The 25,633-nt window shown below is 53.6% G+C and overlaps 2 protein-coding genes and 1 long non-coding RNA gene across 4 annotated transcripts; 2 read left to right on the forward strand and 1 right to left on the reverse strand.

The window, feature by feature from the left end:
* Positions 1–494: 494 nt before the first annotated feature.
* Positions 495–7,088, forward strand: VSIG2 (V-set and immunoglobulin domain containing 2). 2 transcript variants are annotated; one of them, XM_036449420.2, is made up of 7 exons: positions 496–638; positions 1,082–1,245; positions 2,284–2,491; positions 3,786–3,944; positions 5,330–5,449; positions 5,546–5,690; positions 6,418–6,595. In XM_036449420.2, the coding sequence occupies exons 1-7, from the start codon at positions 578–580 to the stop codon at positions 6,548–6,550; spliced, it is 990 nt and encodes a 329-aa protein (XP_036305313.1). In that variant the 5' UTR covers positions 496–577; the 3' UTR covers positions 6,551–6,595. The 2 variants fall into 2 exon arrangements, with proteins under 2 accessions (XP_045441435.1, XP_036305313.1); XM_045585479.1 differs by lacking the exon at positions 5,546–5,690 and having other exon boundaries at positions 495–638; positions 6,418–7,088.
* Positions 6,863–12,584, reverse strand: NRGN (neurogranin). Its single transcript, XM_036449421.2, has 4 exons — positions 12,396–12,584; positions 8,321–8,547; positions 8,096–8,113; positions 6,863–7,671 (listed from the first exon to the last, which is right to left on the reverse strand). The coding sequence occupies exons 1-2, from the start codon at positions 12,408–12,410 to the stop codon at positions 8,326–8,328; spliced, it is 237 nt and encodes a 78-aa protein (XP_036305314.1). The 5' UTR covers positions 12,411–12,584; the 3' UTR covers positions 6,863–7,671; positions 8,096–8,113; positions 8,321–8,325.
* On the forward strand, positions 7,681–10,595 carry LOC123652840. Its single transcript, XR_006742352.1, has 2 exons — positions 7,681–7,976; positions 10,526–10,595. It is a non-coding gene; the product is annotated as an uncharacterized LOC123652840 (long non-coding RNA).
* Positions 12,585–25,633: the final 13,049 nt, after the last annotated feature.

Consider the following 25,633-nt stretch of genomic DNA (forward strand, 5'->3'; position numbering starts at 1 on the left):
TGTACCTTGGTTGCGGGCACATCCCCAGTAGGAGGTGTGCAAGAGGCAGCTGATCGATGTTTCTCTCTCATTGATGTTTCTAACCAACCCTCTCTTCTCTGTAAAAAAATCAGTAATATATATATATTTTTTAAATTTTTTTTTAAGAGGAGGGGCTTGGAAGGAACTGGAATCTCTCAGGGCATCGGAAAGGGTCTCTGGGGTGAAGCCCCAACGCGGTGCTGTCTGCAGCCTGCTTCCAAGCCGTCAGACCACCTACCACCTACCTCTGTCTGCGGGGCAGCGTGTCCCTGCAGAGCTGCAGTGCCAACCCCTGCCCTTCAGACGGCCACCCCACACCCCTGTCCGGTCTGTTCCCCAGGGCCCCCAGCTTCAGACATTGGGGAGAGGAGGACAGGAGGAGGACTGTGCCTGGAGGAGGGCGAGGCGTTCCCTCCGCGAGGGCGCCGGCCTCGCCCCTTGTTTGCTCTGCGATAGCCAGTCCGGGCCCGACTGGCGCGCAGGTTGCCCCGCGGGCACCGCCTTCCCTCCTGCACCCGGGACACCGGACCCAGGACGACGGCAGGCAGGACTCGCCATGGCCCTGCTCCCGGGGCCCCTGCTGTGCGGGGCGCTGCTGGGCTGGGTCTGCCTGGCGGGTGAGCAGGAGCCGCGCGGGGGGGGGGGGGGGGGGGGGGGGGGGGGGCGGGGGGGGGGGGGGGGGGGGTTGGGGGGGGGGGGGGGGGCAGGATTGGGGCGCTCCAGGCGGCCAGCGAGCTGGGCCTCCCTGGGAGGGAAGGGAGGGCTGAGCCACGGGGCAGAACCATTGTTTTCCTCTCCCCGGACAAACACACCCTCCTACCTGGCCAGGCTGGTCCTTTCACCCACAAAACGCAGCCACCGCGACGTGCGCTCCTCCCTCCGAAACTTTGGGTTTCGAGAAGGGAAAGGTAGGGGGGGCCTCTAGCCTCCTCGTGGAAGACCCACGGGTGGGCCGAGCTCCAGACCCTCCTCCCTCACCCCCGAGATTGGGAGTCCGGCCCCTCGACCCCTCCCCGGAGGCCTCCGGCTGCCTTCTGAGCGCCCCCCTGTGCGCCCCCAGCCCCAGGGCGCGCGGTGGAGGTGCAGGTGCCCGCGGAGCCCCTGAGCGCCCCGAAGGGCAGGACGGCCGAGTTGACCTGCACCTACAGCACCTCCGTGACCGACAGCTTCGCCCTGGAGTGGAGCTTCGTGCAGCCCGGGAAGCCCCTCTCTGCGTCCATGCCTGTGAGCTGGGGGTGTGGGTGGGGGAGGAAGGGGCCACGGGGCGGCTCTGGCCTGTGGCTGGGCAGGCTCTGCGGTGAGGCAGGACCTGGGAGCCCACCCAGGCTGAGGGCAGAGAGGGTGCGTGGATGAGAAAGGTCAGTGTGCTTGGGTGACAAAAGCAGTGGACTCTCCCTAGATTAAGGTGACCAGATCGTCCAGGTGTTGGCGGGACAGTCCTGATTTCTAACAATTTTTCCCGCGTCCCGTGGCGTTTTAAAACAGTCCCGATTTTTGGAAAGATTGGAAACATTGGAAAGATTCTTTCCAAAACTCGGGACTTTATGCCACGGACACGGGAAAAATTGTTAAAAATCAGGACTGTCCTGCCAACACCTTGACGATCTGGTCACCTTACCCTAGATCTTCTGAGGATAGCAATCTGGGTACCCCCAGGTCCCATGCACAGCTTCTCTAGCCACCTACCTATCCCCCAGCGCCCTACGCCAGGGGTCGGCAAACTGCAGCTCGGGAGCCACAGGCGGCTCTTTGGCCCCTTGAGTTTTTAGCAAAGGCCAGCTTAGGAGTACCCTAAATTAAGCTCATAGCAATGTACCTACCTATATAGTTTAAGCTTAAAAAAAAAAAATGTGGCCCTCCAAAGAAATGTCAATCGTTGTCCTGTTGATATTGGGCTCTGTGGGCTAATGCGTGTGCCCACCGCTGCCCTATGCAGCCCCCCGCGTCCGTCCGTGCAGGCCCAGCTGCCGTTAATACAAGCTAGTGAGGGGCGCTCAGCTGTTGTGACTGAAAGCAGGATAAAATGCTGCCCTTTCCACGAACATGTGTATTGTGGAGAGCCATCCTTAGTTGGAAGCAACGAATATAGTTCATTTCCCACTTGGGAAGGGCTGGTATTTGGGGAGATAGACCTTCCTGGTTCCGGCTATGATGTCAGCTTCCCCGGCTGTGGGGAGGGAAGGGCCCTGGGAGAAGGAACGGCAGAGTGGATGCCAGCCAGGAAAAGGAGCCCCCGTGCGTGTGCCCTCTGCTTCTCCCCAGATCCTGTACTTCACCGGCGGGCAGCTGTACCCCACCGGGTCTAAGGCGAAGCGGGCCAGCCTGCTTCAGAACCCCCCCACGAGGGGCGTGGCCACCCTGAAACTGGCCGACGTCCACCCCTCAGACACCGGGACCTACCTCTGCCAAGTCAACAACCCACCCGATTTCCACACCAACGGCCTGGGGCTGGTCAACCTCACGGTGCTGGGTAAGTGCTGGGCCCTGAAAGGCCACACAGCCTGAAAGGCTAATGCGGGCCCTGATGGCCCCCCCATATCCTGATTTCCAGCCCAAGCACACGGCTGCACTGGGGACCCTGGGGGGGGGGGGGAAGGAGGGGGAGAAAGCCCTCCTTCCTGGAGCCTTCTGATCCAGCCAGTCCTGCTCCTGCCCCACCATGCACAGGGCGATCCTCCTCCCTCAGGCCCTAGTAACAAAGGTCCCGCATACACGGTCTGAGTCGGGCCCCCAACCCGCTCCATCTTTCGGGAGGTTCAGATTCGGGAACCTCCCCAGGGCAGTGGTAGAGGTGGGGAGGAGGGTGACCCTTAAAGGAACAAGGGCCTCTACCCACTAAGCACCAATTTTGTGTTCGGAGCTTCCATCTCACCCCAGAGTGGAGCAAGCAGGAGAGTCTACTAAAGGCGCTGGGGATGTGTAGATGGAAAAGAGACCCCTTAGGACAGCGGTTCTCAACCTGTGGGTCTCAACCCCTTTGGGGTGGGGGGGGTCGAATGACCCTTTCACAGGGGTCGCCTAAGACCATCGGAAAACACGGACATGTACCGTACGATTCATTAACCGTAGCAAAACTACAGTGATGAAGTAGCGGCGAAAATAACTTTATGGCCAAAACCGGTTTGGCTCCATGGATAGAGCGTCGGCCTGTGGACTGAGGGGTCCCGGGTTCGATTCTGGTGGGGGGCATGCACATTGGTTGTGGACACGTCCCCAGTGGGGAGTGTGCGGGGGGGGGGGGGCAGCTGGTCGATGTTTCTCTCTCATCGATGTTTCTAGCTCTCTATCCCTCTCCCTTCCTCTCTGTAAAATATATATATATATATATATATATATATATATATATATATATATATATATATATTTAAAAAATAAAAATAAAAAATAAAAAATAGTTTTATGGTCGGGGTCACCACAACATGAGGAACTGTACTAAAGGGCCGCGGCATTACGGTAGGAAGGTTGAGAACCACTGACTTAGGAGGTGGCAAATGGCAGCTGCACTCAGAAATCTGTCCTGTGGGCCCAGAGGGCAGGAATTGGACCAATGGGGAGATATGCACTTAGATTTGGGCACAACACGAAGATTTTTCTAGCAATCAGAATTTCCAAGTCCTATCCTGGGGGCGCAGACACGGGACCCTGTCCGCCAGATTTCCACACCGAAAGTGGACGCTGTTTGGTAGGAGTATTGAACGAGGAAACCCAGCATTTGTTGAGGGGGCATCGGAAGAAGACTGAGGTTCTTTCTGTGATCTTTGCAGCGGCCCCCAGCGACCCCCGGTGCAGCCAGACTGGTGACATGTCTGTGGGGGGCTCTGCTGCCCTGAGCTGCAGTTCCTCCGAAGGATTGCCCAGGCCCGTGTACAACTGGGCCCGCCTTGGATCTCTCCCGACGCCTCCTCCTGGCAGCATGGTGCAAGGTAAGGGCCCGGGCGTCAAGGAAGTGGGCACTCAGGACCCGGGCAAACCTGGTCTCTAAACCCCACACCCCCACTGCACCAGCTCCAGGCCTGTGTGTCTGAGCCAAACGCTATACCTTCTCTCTGCATCTTTCTCGGTTCCTGTCTTGGTCCCTCCTACCTGTCTCCCTGCACAGTCTGGGTCTGCGCGATCCTGGAAGCATTTCTCACGCCCCATGGACTCCTGATGTTATGGAAGAGCGCGGAAGGCATGGGGGCATTCTGTGATTCCCACTTGTCTGTTTGGGAGCGGTTTCTTGGAGATTTTCGAAACGGAGGCAGAGTCGCATGGACTGTCTTGATCATGTATTGTAGCTGGTTTCTCTGGAGAACCTTGCAACTGGCTCAGAGCTTTGGCTTCCCAGCCTCCGCATGCTCGCTCCGGTGCCCTCTCTCTTCTCAGCCCCAGCCCACCCTCTCTCAAGCCAGAGGGCCCAGATCACCTCCTGGCGTGTGTGCTCTGCCTTCTAAAGGAAGGTTAGCTCTAGCTGGTTTGGCTCAATGGATAGGGCATCGGCCTTGTGGACTGAAAGGTCCGGGGTTTGATTCTGGTTGAGGGCACATGCCTGGGTTGCAGGTTCAATCCCCAGTAGGGGGCGTGCAGGAGGCCGCCAATGAATGGTGCTCTCTCGTCATTGATGTTCCTAGCTCTCTCCCCCTCTCCCTTCCTCTCTGAAATCAATAATATATATATATATATATATATATATATATATATATATATATATATATATAATTTTTTTTTAAAAGGTGGGAAAGGGCCAAAGCCGATTTGGCTCAGTGGTAGAGCGTCGGTCTGCGGACTGAGGGGTCCCGGGTTTGATTCCGGTCAAGGACATGTGCATTGGATGTGGGCACATCCCCGGTAGGGGGTGTGCAAGAGGCAGCTGGTCGATGTTTCTCTCTCATCGACATTTCTAGCTCTCTCTCTCTCTCCCTTCCTCTCTGTAAAAAAAAAAAAAAAAAAAAGTGGGAAAGGTAAGCAGCTTAGAAAACCACTTGGTCCAGCTTAGAGCCATCTCAGAGGTTACAGTTTCTAGCGATGAAGTTTTCCCCCCTCTGCAACCAGGAACCTGACATCAGCCGGCAAGCACCCACCCCGATTCCATTGCCAGTTTCTGAGCCCTCCATGCAGGCGCCCCCCGCCCCCGCAGAAGGCAGCTGTGTAGGGTGGAAAATGCGCAGAAGCTGCAGTGGCTTTGGCGTTTATGCGTTAGGAAGGGACTGACTAATAACCCGAGGCAAGTCCCCTTCCTGACAGGATGACATGAAAAACGCTTTCGTCACAGAGGGCGCTCCCCGGGAGCCCGGTGATGGAACACTTGCTTCCTCTTTGCTCTCTCTAGATGAGGTGTCCGGCCAGCTCGTGCTCACCAACCTCTCCCGGGCCTCCTCGGGCACCTACCGCTGTGTGGCCTCCAACCAGATGGGCAGTGCCTCCTGCGAACTGACCTTGTCTGTGACCGGTAGGGATGCTGGGCAGAGGCCAGGCGGGCAGGCCCGGGCTGCAGGGAGAGGGTCTGAGGGTCGTGTGTGTGTGTGTGTGTGTGGTGTGTCCGCAGACCCTTCCAAAGGCCGCATGGCCGGGGCGGTGATTGGAGTGCTCCTGGCCGTGCTGGCCCTGTCGGTCGCCGTGTTCTGCTTCATGAGGTTCCAGAAGGAGAGGAGGAAGAGGCCTAAGGAGACGTACGGGGGCAGTGACCTTCGGTGAGCGGAAGGGCGGGTAGTGCAGTGGGCGGACAGGGCTTGGATTAAGGGCCGACGATGCCAGCCCAGGAACAGTGACATCTTGGAGGGCTATGGAGTGCCGCTCAGCCCTGGGATTTGGCGTGTATAGGGGTGTATTTGTGGGCTAACAAGTGTATACAAGCTGCCCTTCCCCTCCTCCTACTTATAATTTCAGTTTTCAAGGCCTTTCGTAAATATCAACAGGACGGGGATTCCAGGAGTTAGATTTGCCCTGAGCATCCTGCTGAGGGTTAATTCTGTGTATGTTCGGGGGGAGGGTGTGGGGTGCGGCAAGGAGAGAGGGGCAAGGAGAGAGAGTAAGAGCTGGCTCTGTCATCCACTGTCAATTGTAGGGTCCAAACTCGGGACCAGAGCAGTAGTCCTCCAAGGGTGGTCCTCCCGTTGGCCTGTGAACCAGGAGGCCAGGGTTCGATTCCTGGCCAGGGGCACATGCCCGGGTTGTGGGCTCCGTTTATCTTTGGACAGAAATGATCGGGAGCTTGTTCACATTCAGAGTCAGGCCACCTCCGAACCCCATCCCGGAAGCAGCATGTGTGTGTGTGTTTCGGGTGATGGGGACGGGGATCTTCATTTCAACCCTAGTCCCCGCTGATGATTCATCCCCAGGTCCCTGGGTGCTGGGAGGAGTGTCCTCGGAGGGAGGGATGTCTCCGGCGTCCACTAAGAATGTGTTTACCACCCCCAGAGAGGACGCCACTGCTCCTGGGATTTCTGAGCAAACCTCTGGGATGGCTGACCCTAGCAGCGGGCTCCTGGAGAAGGCCTCCTCCTCCATCTCTGCGAAGACCAACAAGTCCAAGCTCCCTGTGGTTGTCTGAGGTCCCTACCCATCCATGGGGGGAACTGATGGGGGAAATACCGACAATTAAAGCCTCTGGCTACCATCTTGTCTCCCTCTTCCTTCCTCGGTGTAGCAAGTCCCCTAGGCAGCCCCGGAGTGTTACCAGTCAGCGAAGGAGTGGGCTCCCAGTCCCGGATGTGAGGCTGTCCGAGGGAGGGGGAGGCTTTCCCCCAGGCTCCTCACCCTTTCCCACCCCCCTCCCACCTCCACTTTTTGGTTGGGCCAAAGGAGACTCAAGTTCAAGTTGTGAGCAGCGGCTGTGTATGCACCCAGACACCTCCCCTCTGACACCCTTGGACATTCCTGTTTATTGTTCACATATTCACATTCCAACCCAGCACAGTCACATGCATACTCGTAGATTCAAAACAAAACAAAACACAAAACACACAAAAACCTTCCGGCCACAGCCCCAGGAGCCCGTCAGGGGCGGAGCCAGCAGGGCAGGGGCCGGGCCACCGCAGGCTCCTCCCACTGAGCCACCCCGCGCTCAGCGTCGCCGGCAAAACACCTAGAACTGGCGGAGGGGTGGCTCTCCGGGCGCCAGGGTGAGCGGAGGGCCGATGACAGGCAGGCGTGGGGGTGGGGGGGCGGATAGGGACTTCCCATCGGAGCAAGGGGTATCAGACGCCATAAAATCTCCCTTCCCCTCTCTCCTCGCTCCAGATGCAAAGTTCTGGGCCTGGACGAGGGCGAGGGGGCGAACGGCACGGAGAGGAAAGACGCCCCCTTCAGCTGGGCGGGGGAACTAACGGGCTTTTTTTCAAGTGCTTGTCCTCGGCAGCGTAGAGGGTCGGGCGCCCTCTGCCGTGCACTCGGGGGATCGCCCAGGAGGCGGTGGAGGCAGAACTGCATGCAGGTGCGGGGAGGCGGGGCGAGAAGCCGGGAAGGGCGCTGGGGGAGTGCGGGGTCAGGGGCTTAGGGTGGGGAAGGAGGGCGAACGGGACTCCCCTGGAATGGAGGACCCAATGAAAGGGCACGGGCTCGGCGACTCCTCGACGGAGCCTGCCTGGGCGAGAAGGAGAGGGAAGGGTCACAAACACTGCAGGGAAGTCGCGTCGCGGCGGAGGGGTCGCGGCATCCATCTCTCCTGGGGAGCTGAGGACAGAGAAGGTCTGAACACCTGCCCTGTCCGGGATTTCCTCTCCCCCTTCCCAGGCCCGGACAACGCCGCGGGAGCGCCAGGGGGGCCCAGGCAACCCGGACCCCAAGCCCCACCGAGTCACGGAGCTGCACCCGGGCGCGGCGGGCAGGTGCGCGCCCCGCTGTGCGCCAGAGCCCGGGGCCGTGATCCAGCAGCCAAACCGAGTGACTGCGTGTCTTTGTGGGGTCAGGAGTGTCCCCATCGCAGCCTCGGACATCAGGATGGATCAGAAGTCCCACCCGCTACCCCCCGTTGCACGGTGCGTTTCCCCGCGGCGCCGGGAGGGTTAAGGGCGGGCCGAGGGAAGGGATGGGGACTGGATCCTTTTCTCCCTCCCACTCGGGTTCCCACCCCACCTCCGCCAGGTCGTCCCGTTACCTTCGAAAATGCTCAGTTCTTCGGTCCGGGGGAGGAGGGGCACAGAGGAGCGTGGAGAGAGGAATAGGTGAGCTCTCGGGCCTGCAGCGCCCTAAGCTGTCTCCCTCGCCCCCCCTCCACCTCCCGTCCCATATCTCCAGTCCCCCCACCCTTAGCTTCCCAAACCCCCCGGTCTGCCTGGCTCCTTCGGAGGGGCTGGGGTTGGGGTGGGGTGGACCCACTCACCTGGCCTAGTCTCCGCTGGGGCCGCCGCCCGCGCCTCCCCGCGCGCCCCCGGCTCCGCCTGGCCCCCCGGGGCCCGGGCCCTTCCGGCCGCTCTCCCGGCTCTTGATCTTCTTTCTCGCCATGTGGCCCCGGAAGCTCGCCTGGATTTTGGCGGCGGCGGCGTTGGCGCCGGGGTCGTCCAGGGGGATGTCCAGGATGTCCTCGTCCGGCTTGGAGCAGGCGCTCTCCTGGGGGCGGGGCGGGGGCAGGAAGCGCAGGGAAGGTGTGGGTGAAGGGTTAGGGCCGGTGTGTGTGTGTGTGTGTGTGTGTGTGTGTGTGTGTGTGTGTGTGTGTCCCTCCTGGGTAGTGGCTGGAATTAAGGACACAGTTCCACGGTTCAGGTTCAGGTGGACACAGTTGCATTCCCCACTCAGGAAAGAGAAGCGCGTGGTGGGATGAAATGCCAGGCAGCAGGGGACCCCCGAGTGGCCAAAGGGCCCATCGCCGTCAGTGGAGATGGGGAGCTGCAGGGCGGACCGGAGGGGATGGGGTCCGAGGAGCCATGTGTACTGCAGGCACCCCTGGGTGTGGCCGCCTCTCCCAGCCCTCAGGGGGGCCTCCAGCTCCAAGGGCCCCTCCCTGCTGCAGTCAGGAGACTGTCTACCTCTGTGGGTTGTGAGGAAGAATAAACAACAGGATAGGCTTAACGTTTCTGGCACAATCTAGGCGTGCAATCAGTGGCAGATATTACTAGAATTCGCTTGAATAATGAGTTGATGCGAACTAGTTGTTTAATAATTTCAGCCCAACCAGCATGGCGGCTCGGTGGTTGAGCATCAACCTATGAACCAGGAGGTCAGGGCACATGCCCAGGTTGGGGGCTCCATCCCCAGTTGTGGGGCGTGCAGGAGGCAGCCCATCAGTGACTCTCGTCATTTATATTTTGATCTCTCCCTCTCTCCTTCTTCCTACCTCTCTGAAATCAATGAAAATATTTTTTTTAAATAAAAAATGTCATATGGTTCAACCTAATAATAATCAGACTCACCCCACACCCCTGCTTTCTGTGTCTCCCCCCACAGTGATTTCAGAGGCAAGGCTCCGGCTGGGAGAGGGCTTGAGCCCCTGGCCCCCGTGTGCTCAGCGTCAATGTAGGTTGGGATCCAGATGGTTCCCCTGAAGTCAGAAGAGCATTTCTCCTTGGACCTGACCCTCTGGCTTCTAGGAATCTGCCCTCATTTGTTTAGCCCGAGGATTTCCACTGCTCTCACTGGGTTTGCTCCCTGGGTGTGCGAGGACCAGATCTCGCGAGGACCAGATCTCGCGAGGACCAGATCTCACGTGGTCATTCCGTTCTGTGTGCTTCCCCAGCCAGGTCACAGAAGCGGGGTGGGGATCAGTGACCACCAGCCCAACCAGGTCCTGCCCCAGATCGAAACCCCAGAGGTCTGAGCACAGGTGTACAGACGCCTTTCCTCGCCATGCTTCCGGGGGACACTCTCGGTTTCATAGGTCTCAGAGTTCTTCGGTGTGTGCCCATCGGTAGTTAAATGCAGTGACAGGGAATTATCAAGGGGCCAGTGTGATCATGAAGGGCCTGGCACACTTTTTGTGTCGTGTGTGTGTGTGTATGTGTCCCGTCTTGTGCTCTCTCCCCGACATCTTATCCCCCACCTAGAAACCAAAGTGACGCTGCTTAAGCCTTTCTTGGGATATTCTCAGGGAACTGGGAAGTTTCCCCTCAAAAGAGGAAAATGAGCCGAAACAGGTTTGGCTCAGTGGATGGAGCGTCGGTCTGCGGACTGAAAAGTCCCAGGATCGATTCCGGTCAAGGGCATGTACCTCGGTTGCGGGCACATCCCCAGTAGGGGGTGTGCAAGAGGCAGCTGGTCGATGTTTCTAACTCTCTATCCCTCTCCCTTCCTCTCTGTAAAAAAAATCAATAAAATATATTAAAACAAACAAAAACATGAGAGTATCTTCCAGACAAAATAGAATGTTTAAAAATAAATACATAAATAAATAAATAAATAAATAAATAAAAAGAGGAGAATGACGGACACCAGCCCAGCCCGCCTCTCCGCAGCTGGAACCGAGGAAGGCCTTTCTTTCCCCAGCAACTGACACTGACCTCTCTGGCCGCCAGCCCTCCCGGCGAGAACACCTGGGTAACTGTGTGTTCGCCTCTTCTGCAGTGATTGGAGAGCAGCTTCTCCTTTTTTTCAGGGGACTCTCCTTCCCGACATGCCTACCAGCCACTCAGTTTGGCTATCTGGGCACTCAAGAGCATGGGCAGGGCAAACCAGGGCCCTCAGGCAGAGACCCAACGTTCTACCCTGCTGTCTCCCGCAGGCGCCACCTGAGGTGAGTCTCACGCCTTCCCCAGCCTCTTGGGTTCTGTGCTGTCTCACCTCCTTTCACTCACCGTGCTGCCTGCTTTCCCTTCCCCATCCTTCTTCCCATCTCGGCAATATTGCCCCCACCCCCCACATTCCACACATGCAGAACCCTCCATCCACGTATTTTCTCTATAAAATACGGTTAGGGGGAAGGAGCCCTTCCTCCGGGGAACCCAAGAGCCTCCATTAAGAGCCCAGTCCTCCTTCCACAACCAAAAATTGCTTCCTGGAGTATAAAAGGAAAAGACCGGAGTGAAAAATGTTATCAGGGCATTTCCGGGGGGTGGGGTTGTAGATGATTGACAGGTTTCTTCTTTATGCTTATCTTTAGTTCTTACATTTTCTCGTGTGAGCAAATCACCTTTTATAATGAGGAAAATAGTAAATATGTAGAGGGGAGGCAATGTATTTGCACCAGACAAGGCTATGTTGGAGCCCCGCCTTCACACTTAGAAGCTGTGCCTCCATGGACAAATCATTCAATCTTTCTAAACCTCAGTTTGCACATCTGTAAAATGGGGACAATAATATCTACCTCATGTGGCCATCGTGATGATGAAATGTAAACTATTAGGTACATGGTAAGCATTTACAACCATTATTAATATTAATATTAACATGAGTTGAAATCATCGTAACATCCACAGCGACCTGAGATGTTAAGTTCTTAATCCTAAATTCTCTCTGCCTCTTGCTACCCAGTTACAAGGAATTCTCACCTTTTATAATCTGGGCTATCCTTTCCTTCCTAACCTCGCTCTTTTTTTCTTTTCTTTTTTTAAGGGTGGAGGGTGGGGAGCAAGCAAAGTCATAAGCTCTTGTATCATTGGTGGGACCGCCTGAATAGCTGAGAATGCAAGGACTTTGCAGTCGTTCTTTCTCCACACGTAGGGGCTAACAATCGATCATTTGAAAAAGAAAAACAAATGTTACGTAGGTCTGATCATCGCACTCCTCTAGTGAGCCAGGCACTTCCCTACCAGAGTCGCCCGGAGAGCAATCTACTTGGATGTGAGAGGCCCTTGGGCATGTAGGTCTCCGTGGGCGCTGACAAGCTGCAGACACTTCCTCCTCTCGCCAGCAGGGCTCTCTCGCGGTCACCCAGTCCCCTCGGGGCTTAGGAGGCGTTGGGAGCCGGGCCAAGCCTTCCTCCCCAGAACCACACGGATTAGGCTCTTTGCTTCCAGCCTCATCACTAAGCTAACCAGCACGCACGGGCTCTCCTAACCCTGCGCCACACGGGGGCTCGAGGCTCCGGAGGGTCCCACCGGGCGCCCGCCCACCTCGGCGGCAGTGGGATGGGGAACGGGTTGGGGGCCGTGAAAGAGTCAGAAGGGAGCCGATGCAGCATCCCTAGGCGATGGTTTCTACCCGCTCTCCAGGGGGGGGCAAGTTTCTCTTTTCCTCCAACCTGCAGCTTCCCTGCTCTGCAGAGCCACGCCGAGCTCCCAGTCCCACCCCAGACCGCCTGGAGGATGGGCGCCCAGACGCCCGGACGCCCCCGCAAATTGGGGAGCATTTTCCTAGGGCTGCCAAGGCAGGCGGGTGCCTCCCACCGCCCTCCGCCGGGTCTCAGCAGGCACACACACCTATGGCTGCTCCCAGGTCTCTGCACCCACTCCCCTCTCTCCCTGCCCCTGCCCTCCGGGGGATCCCAGGACTCTCCGGGTGCCCGTCCCCCGGGCCCTCTAACTTACCGTGCAGCAGTCCATACTGGTGTTTTTTTTGGGGGGTTCTCGCCTGGGCGGAGCTGGCAGGGGTGGGGGTGGGGGGTCCGAGGGGTGCCAGGTGGAGCCTCGGGGGGCCGAGCAGAGCGGGCTGACCCGCGCCGAACCCTCCGCTGCGCTCCCGGTCCCGCTCTCCCGCGCTCGGCTCCGCTCGCGAATGTAACCTGAGCCCTGCGGCCTGGCAGCCAATCACGAGTCGCCTCGGGCAAGGTGGGCGGGGAAAGCTGGGGGGATGGCCACGCCCCCCTCCGCCTTGCTCCCAGTCCCTCCTCCCACACGTTTCCATCCACTCCTCCTACACACTCCTCCTCCCCTATCCAGCCCCTTGCTGCTGCTGAGGCGGCAGACTGCCAGGCTGATGGAGGTTCTCTCCCCCTCCCAACACACACATCCAGGCGCAAACACACATCTGGGCACAGCACCCTCCCGCCCATACATGGAAAACACCCCTCCCCACCTCCTCACACTTCCACAACCTAGCCAGAGTCCCCCCCATAGGGCTCCCTCTAGCTTCCCTCCCCCCTCAGTCCTCAAAGAAAAGCCCCACATACAGTGTGGTTCAAAAGCCCCACCAACACACAGCTGCGCAATGGAGAACGCTGTCGGTATACAACCGCCTCGTGGACGCACAAACACAAGCCCACGTGTCCTATATATGGTTCCCCCAGGTTCACTAAAATGTGCACCGTCAACCTGCGAACCCTACAGGCAAAACCTGCAGGAATAACCACGCAGACCTCTCTACACAGGCGGCCGCCCTAACCACATGTAACGTCTGCATTCTGTTTCTACCATCCACCCTTCTATCTCTCCGTATGCGTTTCTCCAAAGTCTTAGGTGCACAGCACTCGTTTTGTAGGCATGTACATATGGATACTGACTTGGGGAAAAGACCCTTTCCTCCCGATTTCCGTACCGTAGGCTCCCTAATCTCTCGATCCGCTGCTTCCGAGTAAGAGGAAAACTGGCCCCTCTCACTCTTCCCCCGGGAAGACAGATACCCCAAACCCCAGCGGAAGGATGTGGGCTTCCCAAGAGGCTGGGAAGGGGAGATATGGCCGAAACATCTAGGAGGAGCAGCCTCCAGTCTTGTGGCCGCCAGCCTCCTCCACCCTGTCCGGGTTCTAGAGCATCATTGAGGCTTGTTCTATGGGTTGGGTGGGTCATGTTTGAAAAACCTATCCCGTCTTTTGCCGCTAACATCCCACAGGAAGGAAGGAAGGAAGGCAGGCTGCTCCTCAGGCCTGTTGACTGAGACAGAACCAGGAGGAAGCATGTTCTGGGGACATGGCTGGGACCGAGGAGTCTGACACTGCCCTGCAGTGAGTCCTCGGCCGCTGGCCCGTCAGAGCGTGGCTGCTCCAGGCGGCCTTCCTACCTGCACGTTAGCGCCGTGGGCTTTGCTTGCCAAAGGGAAGAGGAGTGGGAGGAGGGACATTCCAGTGGCCACTCGTGATGCAGACAGGGTTGTTGGCCGGCTTGGGCCCCCCCGAGCTGAGCTGGATGCTGGCTGGGGCTCCAGGGCGAGGGGTGTCAGGGTGTCTCTCTCCCAAGCATGGTTGGGACCCACCCACCTTGTAGCTGAAAATCTGTTTTCCAATCTGTCCCTGGCACGTCCTCCATCCCCCACCTCCACCGAATGGCAGGATGTCCTCGGGGGAAACTCAGGCCCTGGCCCAACTGATGTGCACAGCTGGGCCCTTGAGTTGTGCCACTTCCGGTTGAACTTGAACTCCAGACTATAGAGAGGGGGAAAAGGGAGGAAACTGGGGGCAGAGTGGATACCAGGCCTGGACCCTGTGCTTTTTTTCTCTTCCCAAATTAGAAGTCGGGATTTAGTGAGTTTGCAGGAAAGTCTCCCAAGTTGCTAGGCAACGGTCCCTCTGCAGCCTGCGTGCGCTGCCTCTGGGCGCCCTTCCTGCCGGTCAGAGTTGAAGGGGAGAGGGTATCCTGGCATCCAGACTCCCACACAGGCAGCACAGTCCTCCCCTCTTCCCAAAAGGCACTTCTGTGTGGGGCGAGGGTGCCTCTCAGCATTGGCAGGCCCGTGGGGGACCAGGTACGGCAACTGTCAGTTTTTTTCATTCGCAAAACAGCCATTCCAGCAGCAGCCCACTTGAGGCGCCTACTCGGGGAACTGGCCAGGAGCTTGCCCTGGGGGATGGGCAGGCTCTGGGGCGAGGAAAAAAGGTAGAGAGGAAGACAGAGACGGTGATGAGGAGGCAGACAGGCGCAAACTCAAACATCCATAACACATCCATACAGACCCAGAAAGCGCAGACACACATCCTTGCCCATGCCCAGAGGCGGACCCCTCCTCCTCCACCACGAAGCCAGGGACATGCTCCCCCTGGAAAGGGTTCCTCTTCTGGACAGGAGGCCAGGTAGATGGGCTGGGTCAAACTCGGAGCCGCTGAGCCTCCAGTGGATGCGCTAGGAAAAGGGACCTCAGCAGCAGGAGCTGGGGAATGGCTGCCTTGCTCTGAGACTCTGGACCCTTTTTAAAAAAATATATTTTATTGATTTTTTTTATTTTTTTTTTACAGAGAGGAAGGGAGAGGAATAGAGAGTTAGAAACTTGAGAGAGAAACATCGATCAGCTGCCTCCTGCACACCTCCTACTGGGGATGTGCCCGCAACCAAGGTACATGCCCTTGACCGGAATCGAACCTGGGACCCTTCAGTCCGCAGGCCAAGGCTCTGTCCACTGAGCCAAACCAGTCAGGGCGAGACTCTGGACCTTTCAGAGCTGTGCCACGTGACACTCCCCTCTGAGGAGTCATAGGGGAACGGCCTTGGTGTCCAGTTCAGCTCTAGGAGAATTACCTGTTACTAACTAGCTGGGCCTGGGTCTTTCTTGACTCTTCCATTCCCAAACCTCTCGGCCCCCGCAGCCACAGGAGGAAAAGGACTTCAGGCAGATGAGCTCCAGAAGGGCCAGCGGAGAGAAGGAGCCAGGCCTGTAGGTGGGTGGGCGGGCTGGGCCCAGCAAGGAGGGAGGGGCACTGCCTAGAAGCCCAGGCCAGGAGGAGGAGGTGGTTGGACGAAAGAGAGGATGAAAGATGGATTAGAGGGAAGCTTCTGGGGTACCACACAGATCCTTCTTGGGACAGATGGAGGGGATTTGGAGAGGGTTTGGTCCTTGGAAGCGGAGAGAAACGCCAAAGAACATGGTAAGCTATTTGCCAATGCTCGTGGCTCCCCCTCCTCGGAGCAGGCACCATCTGAGCAGAACCCCATGGCTCGAGCCCACGGAGGGACTCCACGGCCAGGAGAGGCCTGTGCCGTCGGCAGAGCCGATCTGGGGGCTTCTTAGGTCAGGATTCTACCCGTTTGAGTGGAAGGCGTGGAGGTAGCAAAGAAATTCAGTTTTCTGTGCAAATATTTCAGCTTCGCTGTGATAGTATTTTTAGCAACTCGGTTGGCAGAGGAGGAGCCCAGGCACATTTTTAAAGGGGCCGCTGCCAGACTGGAGGCCTCCTCCCACCCTCACCCACATATCATGAAGGAGAAGGGGAGCCGTGCAGGGCTGTGTGTGTGTGTATGCAAACGTAAAGCAGGTTTGCTGGACATTCAGTGACTAATAGCTCATCTTTGCCAACAGTTCTTACGAATCCCCGTCAGCATCATCCTTCTTAGCAGCATTATCAGGGAGAGTAAATACGTCTGAACTCTGCGGGGCACTGCTAGGGACCCATGACGAAGGCTTCAGGTAATGGCCTGCTAAGACTGGAGGCAGCCGGCTTCTGAGCCAGCACTGGGCACCGAGTGCTGTGTTGGGCACACTGTCTGTGCCATTTCAGTTCATTCCTAAAACACCCAGTGCGCTGGCAGTATGTCTCCTATGTTACAGAGAGATGATGAAGTGAAGGATTCTAGGGGTTAATACCGTGCCCAAGGCTACACAGTCAGAGGAACACTCAGAGCAGAATAATGTTATCCTAAATCTCAATAGTGCTTTACAAAGTGCTTCCGCCTCCATCATTTAATTCTGAGGGAGCATTCGACATTTTTAACCCCTTTCCTGATGAGGAGACCTCTAAGTAACCTGTGACTTGTCCAATGTCAGACCTCTAGTGCAGTGATCGTCAAACTCATTAGTCAACAGAGCCCAGTATCCACAGGACAATGACTGACATTTCTTTGGAGAGCCACATTTTTTAAACTTAAACTCTATAGGTAGGTACATGGCTATGAATTGAATCAGGGTACTCCTGAGCTGGCCTTTGCTAAAAACTCAAGGGGCCAAAGAGCCGCATGTGGCTCGCGAGCTGCAGTTTGCCAACCATGGCGCTAGTGACTTGCAGGACTCGGGCTTAAACACACAGGAATTCTGACTTTTAAGTTCCGTGCACGTTCACCTCGAAACTGCTGTGTGCCGCTTGCATGGGGCTGGGTGGAATGGGTCGCCGTGGTTACAAATCAGATGTAGTCTCTTCCCTCTTGGATCTTCCAGTGTGATGATAAAAATACATATGGATGTGCACACATATAGATCTGTATAAATATGTATCTATGTATGAGATGTATTTCTATTTTCTAAAGTAATGATCAGTCCAAACGCATGGTGCCGACGGTAAATGGTATGGGAGCTGCGGTGTGGGAGACCGTGATCGAGAATTTGGACGATCAAGGAAAGGTTCCTGAAAAAGGATGGTTTGGAGGAAGAGGAGGACTCAGGGGAGGGAAGGGGAAGGGCCGGGGACTGGGCGGGAGGACATTTCAGGCAGCAGCAGAGCTGTGAGCCAGGCACTACATTTAGCGTCACTGTCAGCTTACGCTACCCTCGTCCAGAAAAGCCTGAAGGACAGCGACCCCAGTCTCCTTCCCCTCACACATGGTTTCATGTCAAAGTTCAGTGCCCCGACTTTATGGTGACCTACTGGAGCCCGCCAGGAGCTCCCCAGAAATGGGCTCCTGCTGTCCCTTGGAGCTCGAACACACGCCTACGCCTTTCTCCTCCCGGTGCTGCACCTGTCTGCTTCCTTCCCCTCCACGCCCTTTTTCTCTGTGTCTCCGTGGAGTTCAAAGTCCTGGATCTGATTTGCAACTTGTTTGTATATTGCCCCAAACATCTACTCGTTCTAGACCACTCTACTTCCCTTTCCTCAGTGTTCTGTGTGCATAAGAAGCTAGTGACAACCCAGCCAGCATGGCTCCGTGGTTGAACATCGACCTAAGAACCTGGAGGTCATGGTTTGAGTCCCAGTCAGGGCACATGGCCTGGTTGTGAGCTCGATCTCCATTGGGGGGCATGCAGGAGGATTCTGTCTCATCGTTGATGTTTCTCTCTCTCTCTCTCTCTCCCTCCCTCCCTCCCTCCCTCCCTCCTTTCTTCCCTCCCTTCCTCTCTCTCCCTTCCTCTCTGAAATCAATAAAAGTATATATTAAAAAAGAGGAAGCTAGTAATGGTCAAGCAATCCTGGGCCTACACATCCTGCCTGTGAAAATTGGGCCAACACAATCGATTTTATAACAAGGTAACAATGATTTTGTTAATAGTTTAATAAATTTCTAGCACAAACCTAATAACTGCCTCAATTTTCCTGGCTCTCATTAAAATCTTTCCATTGATAGTCTTGGAGGGTTTTATTTCTATTTTAAAAAGTGAGAAGTTCGTTTCATTGGGATAACCTGAGATCATAGTTAATCTCAGTTGCCTTGAATAATGCTTGTTTTAATTCATTTAAAAAAATACATTTTGATTGATTTCAGAGAGGAAGGGAGAAGGAGAGATAGAAACATCAATGATGAGAGAGAACTATTGATCGGCTGCCTCCTGCAGGCCCCCCACTGGGGATCGAGCCTGCAACCCAGGCGTGTGCCCTTGACTGGAATCCATCCCGGGATCCTTTTGTCTGCAGGCTGACTCTCTATCCGCTGAGCCAAACCAAGTAGGACAAGTTCATTTTTATAAAAGGGTTTACACCTTGTATAATTCTTATTCCTTAGTCCATTTAAAAGCCCTTCCTCCTTTTGTGGTTTAACAGGATGCTTAGATAGAAGAAATTCCTGGTTCTACCAGCAATGTGTGTCAAGTAGCATTCAGGCCATTTTCTCCCTCACTGTCTACCTCAGGGCAGAAGGGGGAAATTCTTACCCAGAACATGGAGACGCTCTTAAAGCCACCCGGAATGAGCATCTCTTGGAGTGTGTGTATGTGGTCAGTATCCCAGCCCCACACTCCTCCAGGCTGACGCTCCAATATGAGAGCGTGGAATGCACTGACTGATATTCATTGGCATCTGACCATTACTGCCACATGAATACTTTTTTAAACCCTTTTGCTTTGTTTTAGAAAAATTTAAACACACGCAAAAGTAAGTAGTCTATGATAAGCTTCACTGTACCCACCACCCACATTCAATAATTCCCAGCTCATCATCAAACTTATTTAATCTATACTCCTAATTACCAGCTTAGCCTATATAATAAAAGGCTAATATGCAAATTGTCCCCTCAACTGGGAGTTCCACCTGGAGTTTGACCATGGGGTGGGACTGGCCAACCGCCCATGGCCTTCTCTCTCGATCTGGCCCCAACCTTGATCACTCCTTCCCTACCCCAATCAGGGGCAGGGCCAGCCGCCAACTGCCACTGCCCCTCTCCCTGGCTGGCCAGGTCGATCAGCCCTGATGGGAGTGGACAGACTGGACCTGTGCATGAATTCGTGCACCCAGCCTCTAGTTCATAAATATTTAAGTATGTGTCTCTCAAATATAAGGACTCTTTAAAACCTATTTTTAAAGCATATGTTTATTAGACGAACAGCTTCAGAAGGAAAGAGATTAGAGTTTGTTTGTTTTCCCCCCCACTGTAGCCTTAGTGCATTGTTTGGGACATAGTGGATACTCAATAAGTATTTTTCAAATGGCATATGAATAAGGGGCTGAATAAATAATAGTGTCAAGAGGGAGCAAGGAATAAAGAAAAGTGCATATTTCTGAGGTCTGGCATGAATTCTGTTAGAGGATCTCTTCAGTAAGAACTCAGTAGGTGGTCCTTACATAGGGAGGCAACTTCTGACCCGTCTGAGATGCAGTCTCAGGGCTTCCATTCTGAGGAGCTGAGACATACAGATACACGTTTACGTTTATAGACACACGAGGTGGCCCCGCTTCATGGGAACAGCATGAGAGATAGAACATCCCAGGGCCTGAGAGTCGGGGAAGGAGCCATGCCTGCAAACCAGTTTCTCTAGTTTAATGTTTCCACCTCTTTCTGTTTTATTATTTCCTTCCTTTGTCTTGTTAAGCATTTCAACTTTGACTTAGCCATTCAAGGGGACTTTGAAGGAAGAGTTTTACATTGAAGACTGAGTAATACTTAGTCATGGGCCAGAGAGCCCAAGACAAAACAAGCAACGTGGTGGCACACGTCATCGGTGAAGCATCTCAAGAGGAAGCTGGCTGTCAGGGAGTCAGAGTCAAGTTGTGGTCATGCTGCTCTGTCCCATTTGGCATCTCTCTTTCCATTGATAGTCTTGGAGGGTTTTATTTTGTTTTATTTTAAAAAATATATCTTATTGATTTTTTTATAGAGAAGAAGGAAGAGGGATGGAGAGTTAGAAACATCGATGAGAGAGAAACATCAATCAGCTGCTTCCTATACACCCCCTACTGGGGATGTGCCCACAACCAAAGTACATGTCCTTGACCGGAATTGAACCTGGGACCCTTCAGTTCTGAGGTCGATGCTCTATCCACTGAGCCAAACCGATTAGGGCGGTTTTATTTTTATTTTTTAAAAGTGGGAAGTTCCTTTCATTGGGGTGGCCTGAGATCATAGTTGATCTCAGTACCCTTGAATGAGTTTGTGTTAATGACTTCTGCCTGTTGGGTGGATGAAGACCAGCCTGACATTGCCATTTACAAGGAACCAAGAGCCTAATACCTATTACTTTGTTTAAACCAATACAGATCAGCCACCTGGCTGGAGATGGTGTGGCAAATTGTTCTAGCAGTCTGCCATCCTGTATGGCCAAGGTATAGGTGAACAGATATTAGAACTCAGCCATTGTAGGGCTTGGTGGCGGGCTACCTGTAAGAGAAAGCTCCTGGAATGGCACCAATCAACATGAAAAAAACACATCATGCACCCTTAGGACTAGATTATGGCACAGGAATTTGATAATTTTAAAAAATATATATTTTATTGATTTTTACAGGGAGGAAGGAAGAGAGATAGAGAATTAGAAACATCCATGAGAGAGAGTCATCGATCAGCTGCCTCTTGCACACCCCCTACTGGGGATATGCCTGCAACCAAGGTACATGCCCTAGACCAGAATCGAACCTGGGACCTTTCAGTCCCCAAGCTGACGCTCTATCCACTGAGCCAAACCGGTTTCGGCAGGAATTTGATAATTTGGTTAAAGGTTTTTGAGCAGTTCTACCAGATTAACCCTGGCTCTAATCTTGAGAAGTGATGTTTATTTTGTCTGTTTTTTTTTTTTTTCTTTTCTTTTTTTCTTCTTCTCCCTTTTTGGTCAGACTGAGCATTGGGAAGCCAAGGATTAATAGCGACTGACTTTTGTTCCTCTGTCATTTGGGTGGAGCGGGTTAAGGAGGTAAGTACTGATAGTTATTTAGGTTGACATACTTCTGTTATTTTTGCTGTGCCTGCCGTGGGATTGTGTGTTGGAGTCGGGTGAGGGTGGGGAGTGCAGGAACATGAGCTGTTTTTGGATTGGATTGTTGGTAAAAATGTTCCTGCTGCTTAAAGAGAAGTCATATTGGGTAAAACCACTTTGTCCTTTTGACCCTGAAGCCGTAAGGTATTGAAATAGTCTCTCGACAGGTGATCAGCGTTCCCATACACCTGGGAGACAGAGTCAAAGACCTAGACAGTAGACACAGTCCTATGTATAATAGTAGATGCTGTTCACGGTGAAAGAATGTAAGACTTGGTCTTTTAAGAAGAGAGTGCTTCTATCGGGAACAGGATGTTTGAGCTATGCTGCTTTATGATTTGCTAAACACATGTCAGTTCAATAACAGGAAAATTCCGTATTTGGGCTACTATGTGAAGAGGTGTAGATATTTGGGATACTATGTGAAGATATGTAGATCTTGCCTAACTGGTGTGGCTCAGTGGTTGAGTGTTGACCTATGAACTAGGAGGTCACAGTTCGATTCCTGGTGAGGGCACATGCATGAATTGCAGGCTGGATCCGCAGTGTGGGACGTGCAGGAGGCAGCTGATCCATGATTCTCTCTCATCATGATGTTTCTATTGAATATCTCTCCCTCTCCCTTTCTCTCTGAAATCAATAATAATAATAAAAAAAAAACATGTTAAAAAAGATGTGTAGACCTTAAAACTATCAAGACAGACACCTTTGGTTACCTTGCCAATATCCATGCATTCCCTTTCTTGCTTGCTAACAAAACTGTCATTTTGTTGGGCAGTCATGTGTCTGTACCTGTTTCCACTTTCTCAGCTGTATGACCGCAAGAGCTGGTCACAAGGCCCAGATGTGGCCAATGAGATATAAGCAGATTCCTGCTGAGAGCTCTTCTGGGAAAGCTTTTGCTCATGAGTGGGATCTGCACTGCCCTTCCTGGGCATGTGCCCACATAACTGACAAGCGCTCCAGGACAACAGGCTGGCCAACCCTAAGACGAGATGCCGGCAGTCATAAACATGCCCGCATCGATGTCTAATGAGTGGGATCATGATTGTGAAGAGTTGTGGTCCGTCCCTTTCTTGCTCATCTCTCTGGGCCTGCTGCGTGCACTTTCCTAGCAGCTGCCGCACCACCCAATAATTGTTTGCCTCTCACCCTTCTCAGGAGGCTACGAACACTGGGAGTACCAGGATCTGGCCTCTTCTTTTGACATCTCAGCATCTAGCATAGTGCCCGACACAGATGGAACTCACTGTATATTTATTAAATGACTGAATAGAATGCCATGGTTTAGAAGAAGAAGAAAAAAGCATTGCCCAGAGGTCTGACAACAATAAAAGTCACCACTTAGATGCCACTGTATAATCTGCAAAGTAAATGATGACTACTTTGCTGACATTATTTTTATAAATGCGTCTCACTTAAACCTAAACACAATGACGATGCATGCACCGCTTCTTACAAGCCTTGCACTTAGCTGAGTGTAGAGAAGGTCACAGAAGTGGAGCACGTGATTATAGGAGAGCTTGGTCCCGTGGCGAGGCAGGATAACTAAGACAACTAGAAAGCCTAGCAGAGACAGGATGCGATCAGTTCTTCCGTTCAAAATGATGCTCAGGTGTTCCCTGGAGAAGGACCAGTGTCTGTTCAGCTTCCAAGGAGGAACTTGGGGATATATTTAGAGCCAGGTTAGAGGAGTGACAAGGAGATGAGCTACAAGCATGACATGTGTGGAAAGGTGAAAGGAGCTGGGATGACTCAGGTTGGAGAAGGGGAAAGGAAGGGGCTCTCTTGCCGGGGGCTGGCGACCAGCTGTCCTCCAGTGCCTCTGCCTGCGAGGGGAAATGGGCTGAGACCGAAGGCAGAACTAAGATTAGAGAGAAGGAAGAACTTGGCAGCGAGGGGTGTTGTATAACCTACTTTTCGAGTCGCTTGGGGACTGAGGCGACTCCCACACTCCTGGTCCGGGCCCAGTGCATGTGGACTTGGGGATGGTCTGGCAGGCCAGCTGGGCATGGAGGAGGACGTCCTGGGGGGGCCCTGTGCCTGTAACCCGATCTTCCTTGGTGTCCTCAATTTCCCCGTGGAAGTTCAGTTCCCAAATTTTGGAGCTGGCAAGACAGCACCTCCCCCACCCACCACGCACTGCTCCAGAGTTCTGGGCTGGGTAATAATGCCTGTCATTTCCTCTCCGGGGGAGTGGGGCTGCAACCGCCCTGACAGCCCCAAGGGATTGAAGGCAACTAAAAATAGCGCCCTATACATAATCTGTTGAGGGGCACATTTGCATTGCTTTTCCCCCCTCGCCTGTCTCTTCATCCTTTCTGGCTGGCCAGGCCTGGGTCTAGCTGTGGACACCAGAAGCCAGCCCTGGGTTCTGCTGCTCTCATTTTCTCAGCTCTCGCCCTTTTGACTCAATGATTGGAGCATCTGCCTGCAGACTGAAGGGTCCTGGGTCAAGGGAACATACCCGGTTGCAGGTTTGATCCCCGGTGTTTGCAGGGTCAGGGCATGTGCGGGAGGCAACCAATTGATGTTTCTCTCTCTCTCTTTATCTGTCCCTAAAAAAAAAAAGTCAATGGGAAAAAATATCTTCAGGTGAGGATTAACCAAAAAAAAAAAAGACAAGTTCATCCAGTGCAATCAAATCGAGGGTCCTCAGGGCTGGCCCCTGCCACTCCTCCTCACATCCCAGAGGGCTGGCTGGGGTCCTTCGGAGCCCAAAGGTACGGGAGAAGAGCCGGAAGTGGAGGAGACGGTGTTAAAAAGGAAAGCCAGCCCAGGCTTTGTTCTCCCATCAACCGGTTCGTCTACTACGCAATCTATCTGAGGTTAAATATTAATTAAGAGCAGAATGACAGCGGGAGCTGAACAGTGTCAGTTTCTGTCCCAACACAAATGCTAATTTCCTTCCTGAATAAGTCACTTTGGAGTGGGATTGGCAGCCCAGGAAGAATGGCTGGGGAGGGGGTGGGAGAAGCGCGGAGGGGAGATGGGCAGCTTCAGAACCAGTCTGAGGAATGGGGCAAGGGAGGTATTGATGCTGGAAATCAGGAGGGGAGAAAAGGGCTTGTCAGGTTACAGAGGATGCTCACATGCAATCCTAGTCTCTCCCACTTTAACAAGCATCATCTCAGAAGTTGGGATAGAGCTGACTTGCCCTACATCTCTAAGGCAGGATTCTTTTATTAAAAAAAAAAAATTCTTTCTATTGACTGTAGAGAAAGGAAGAGGGAGAGAGAAACAGAAACATCGATGAGAGAGAAACATTGATTGGCTGCTCCCCTCCCCCCACTCAATGGGAATCGGGCACATAACCCAGGCATGTGCCCTGACCAGGAATCAAACTGTGACCTCCCTGGTTTATGAGCTGATGCTCAACCACTTAGCCACACTGGCTGGGCTAAGGAAAGATTCTTAACCTAAGGTGCACGCACTGGTTTTAGTGCTCATGACACCCTGGAAATTGTTTGCAAAACTGTGCATGCAGAGAGTTGTGAATTTCCATCAGAGCTGGTACGATGCCGACAATGTCATCCTCAGCATGAGGTACCCATCTTTGAGGTCATCTCATGGTTCAAGACAGTGGCTAGCATCTTAGCTGAACATCTGTCTTCTAGGTAAGAAGCAAGAGTGGTCAACTCATTGGAGTGGTCAATCCATGATAGACCCTTAATCCCCTTTATGAGTTAGCTCCATGGAACCATTCCTGATTTCTCCTGCTCGTACTCCATCCCACCCCCACCTCTGCCACAAGAAACTTCTTGCAGTTCTGAGTCTATTTTCATCATGACATTCATCATATCGTTGAAAACTTTTTACTTGTCTTCCTCCACTGGGCAAAGCGCTCCTTAATGATAGAGACTGTTCCGTGATTACCCGCCCCAGATAGCTCTGGGTAGGCCCAATACAAGTTTGATGTGAATGAACAAATTTTAAAAAGTGTTAATGAGCAGCTACTGTCAGCAAAATATTCTAGGACTAAGAGGGGAATTAAAAAGTAAAAGTGATGTAGACACTGGCTTCTGGGAGTTCCTAGCCTACTGGTAGTTTTAGAACAGAGAGAGAGAGAGATTAACAGAGGAGGGGGATCTGGGAAGGTAACTGATTGGTGAGAGACCTTGAAGGAAAAGTCAAACCCTATCCTCAGGGCAGGGACTGAGAGAGAAGGGGCAAGAAGAAAGGAGAGCCCTAACTGGTTTGGCTCAGTGGTAGAGCGTCGGCCTGCAGACTCAAGGGCCCCAGGTTCGATTCCAGTCAAGGGCATGTACCTTGGTTGCGTGCACATACCCAGTGGGGAGTGTGCAGGAGGCAGCTGATCGATGTTTCTAATTTTCTATCCCTCTGCCTTCCTCTCTGTAAAATATCAATAAAATATATTTTTTTAAAACAAGAAGAAGAAGAAAGGAGAAAACATGAGCTGTCTGTGTTTTGCATGGTTGGAGAATTGCAATGGCATCTAGAAGTTTTCCTATCTGTTTTCACATGTTGAAACGGATGCTCTGTGTTTGTTAGGTTGAGCACAAGGCCCTGGCCATTGTCTAGAAGGCGATTGCGTTGTTTTGTTCCTGAACTGGAA

This window comes from Pipistrellus kuhlii, unplaced genomic scaffold (assembly GCF_014108245.1).
Source record: "Pipistrellus kuhlii isolate mPipKuh1 unplaced genomic scaffold, mPipKuh1.p scaffold_m20_p_20, whole genome shotgun sequence".
Classification (NCBI taxonomy): Eukaryota; Metazoa; Chordata; class Mammalia; order Chiroptera; family Vespertilionidae; genus Pipistrellus; species Pipistrellus kuhlii.

Bases quoted from the DNA above. Each gene is read 5' to 3' on its own strand.
- VSIG2 (XM_045585479.1), top strand. From the start codon at position 578: ATGGCCCTGCTCCCGGGGCCCCTGCTGTGCGGGGCGCTGCTGGGCTGG. The intron at 1,246-2,283 runs GTGAGCTGGGGG...GCTTCTCCCCAG, and splicing joins CCCTCTCTGCGTCCATGCCT to ATCCTGTACTTCACCGGCGG. The intron at 3,945-5,329 runs GTAAGGGCCCGG...TGCTCTCTCTAG, and splicing joins TCCTGGCAGCATGGTGCAAG to ATGAGGTGTCCGGCCAGCTC.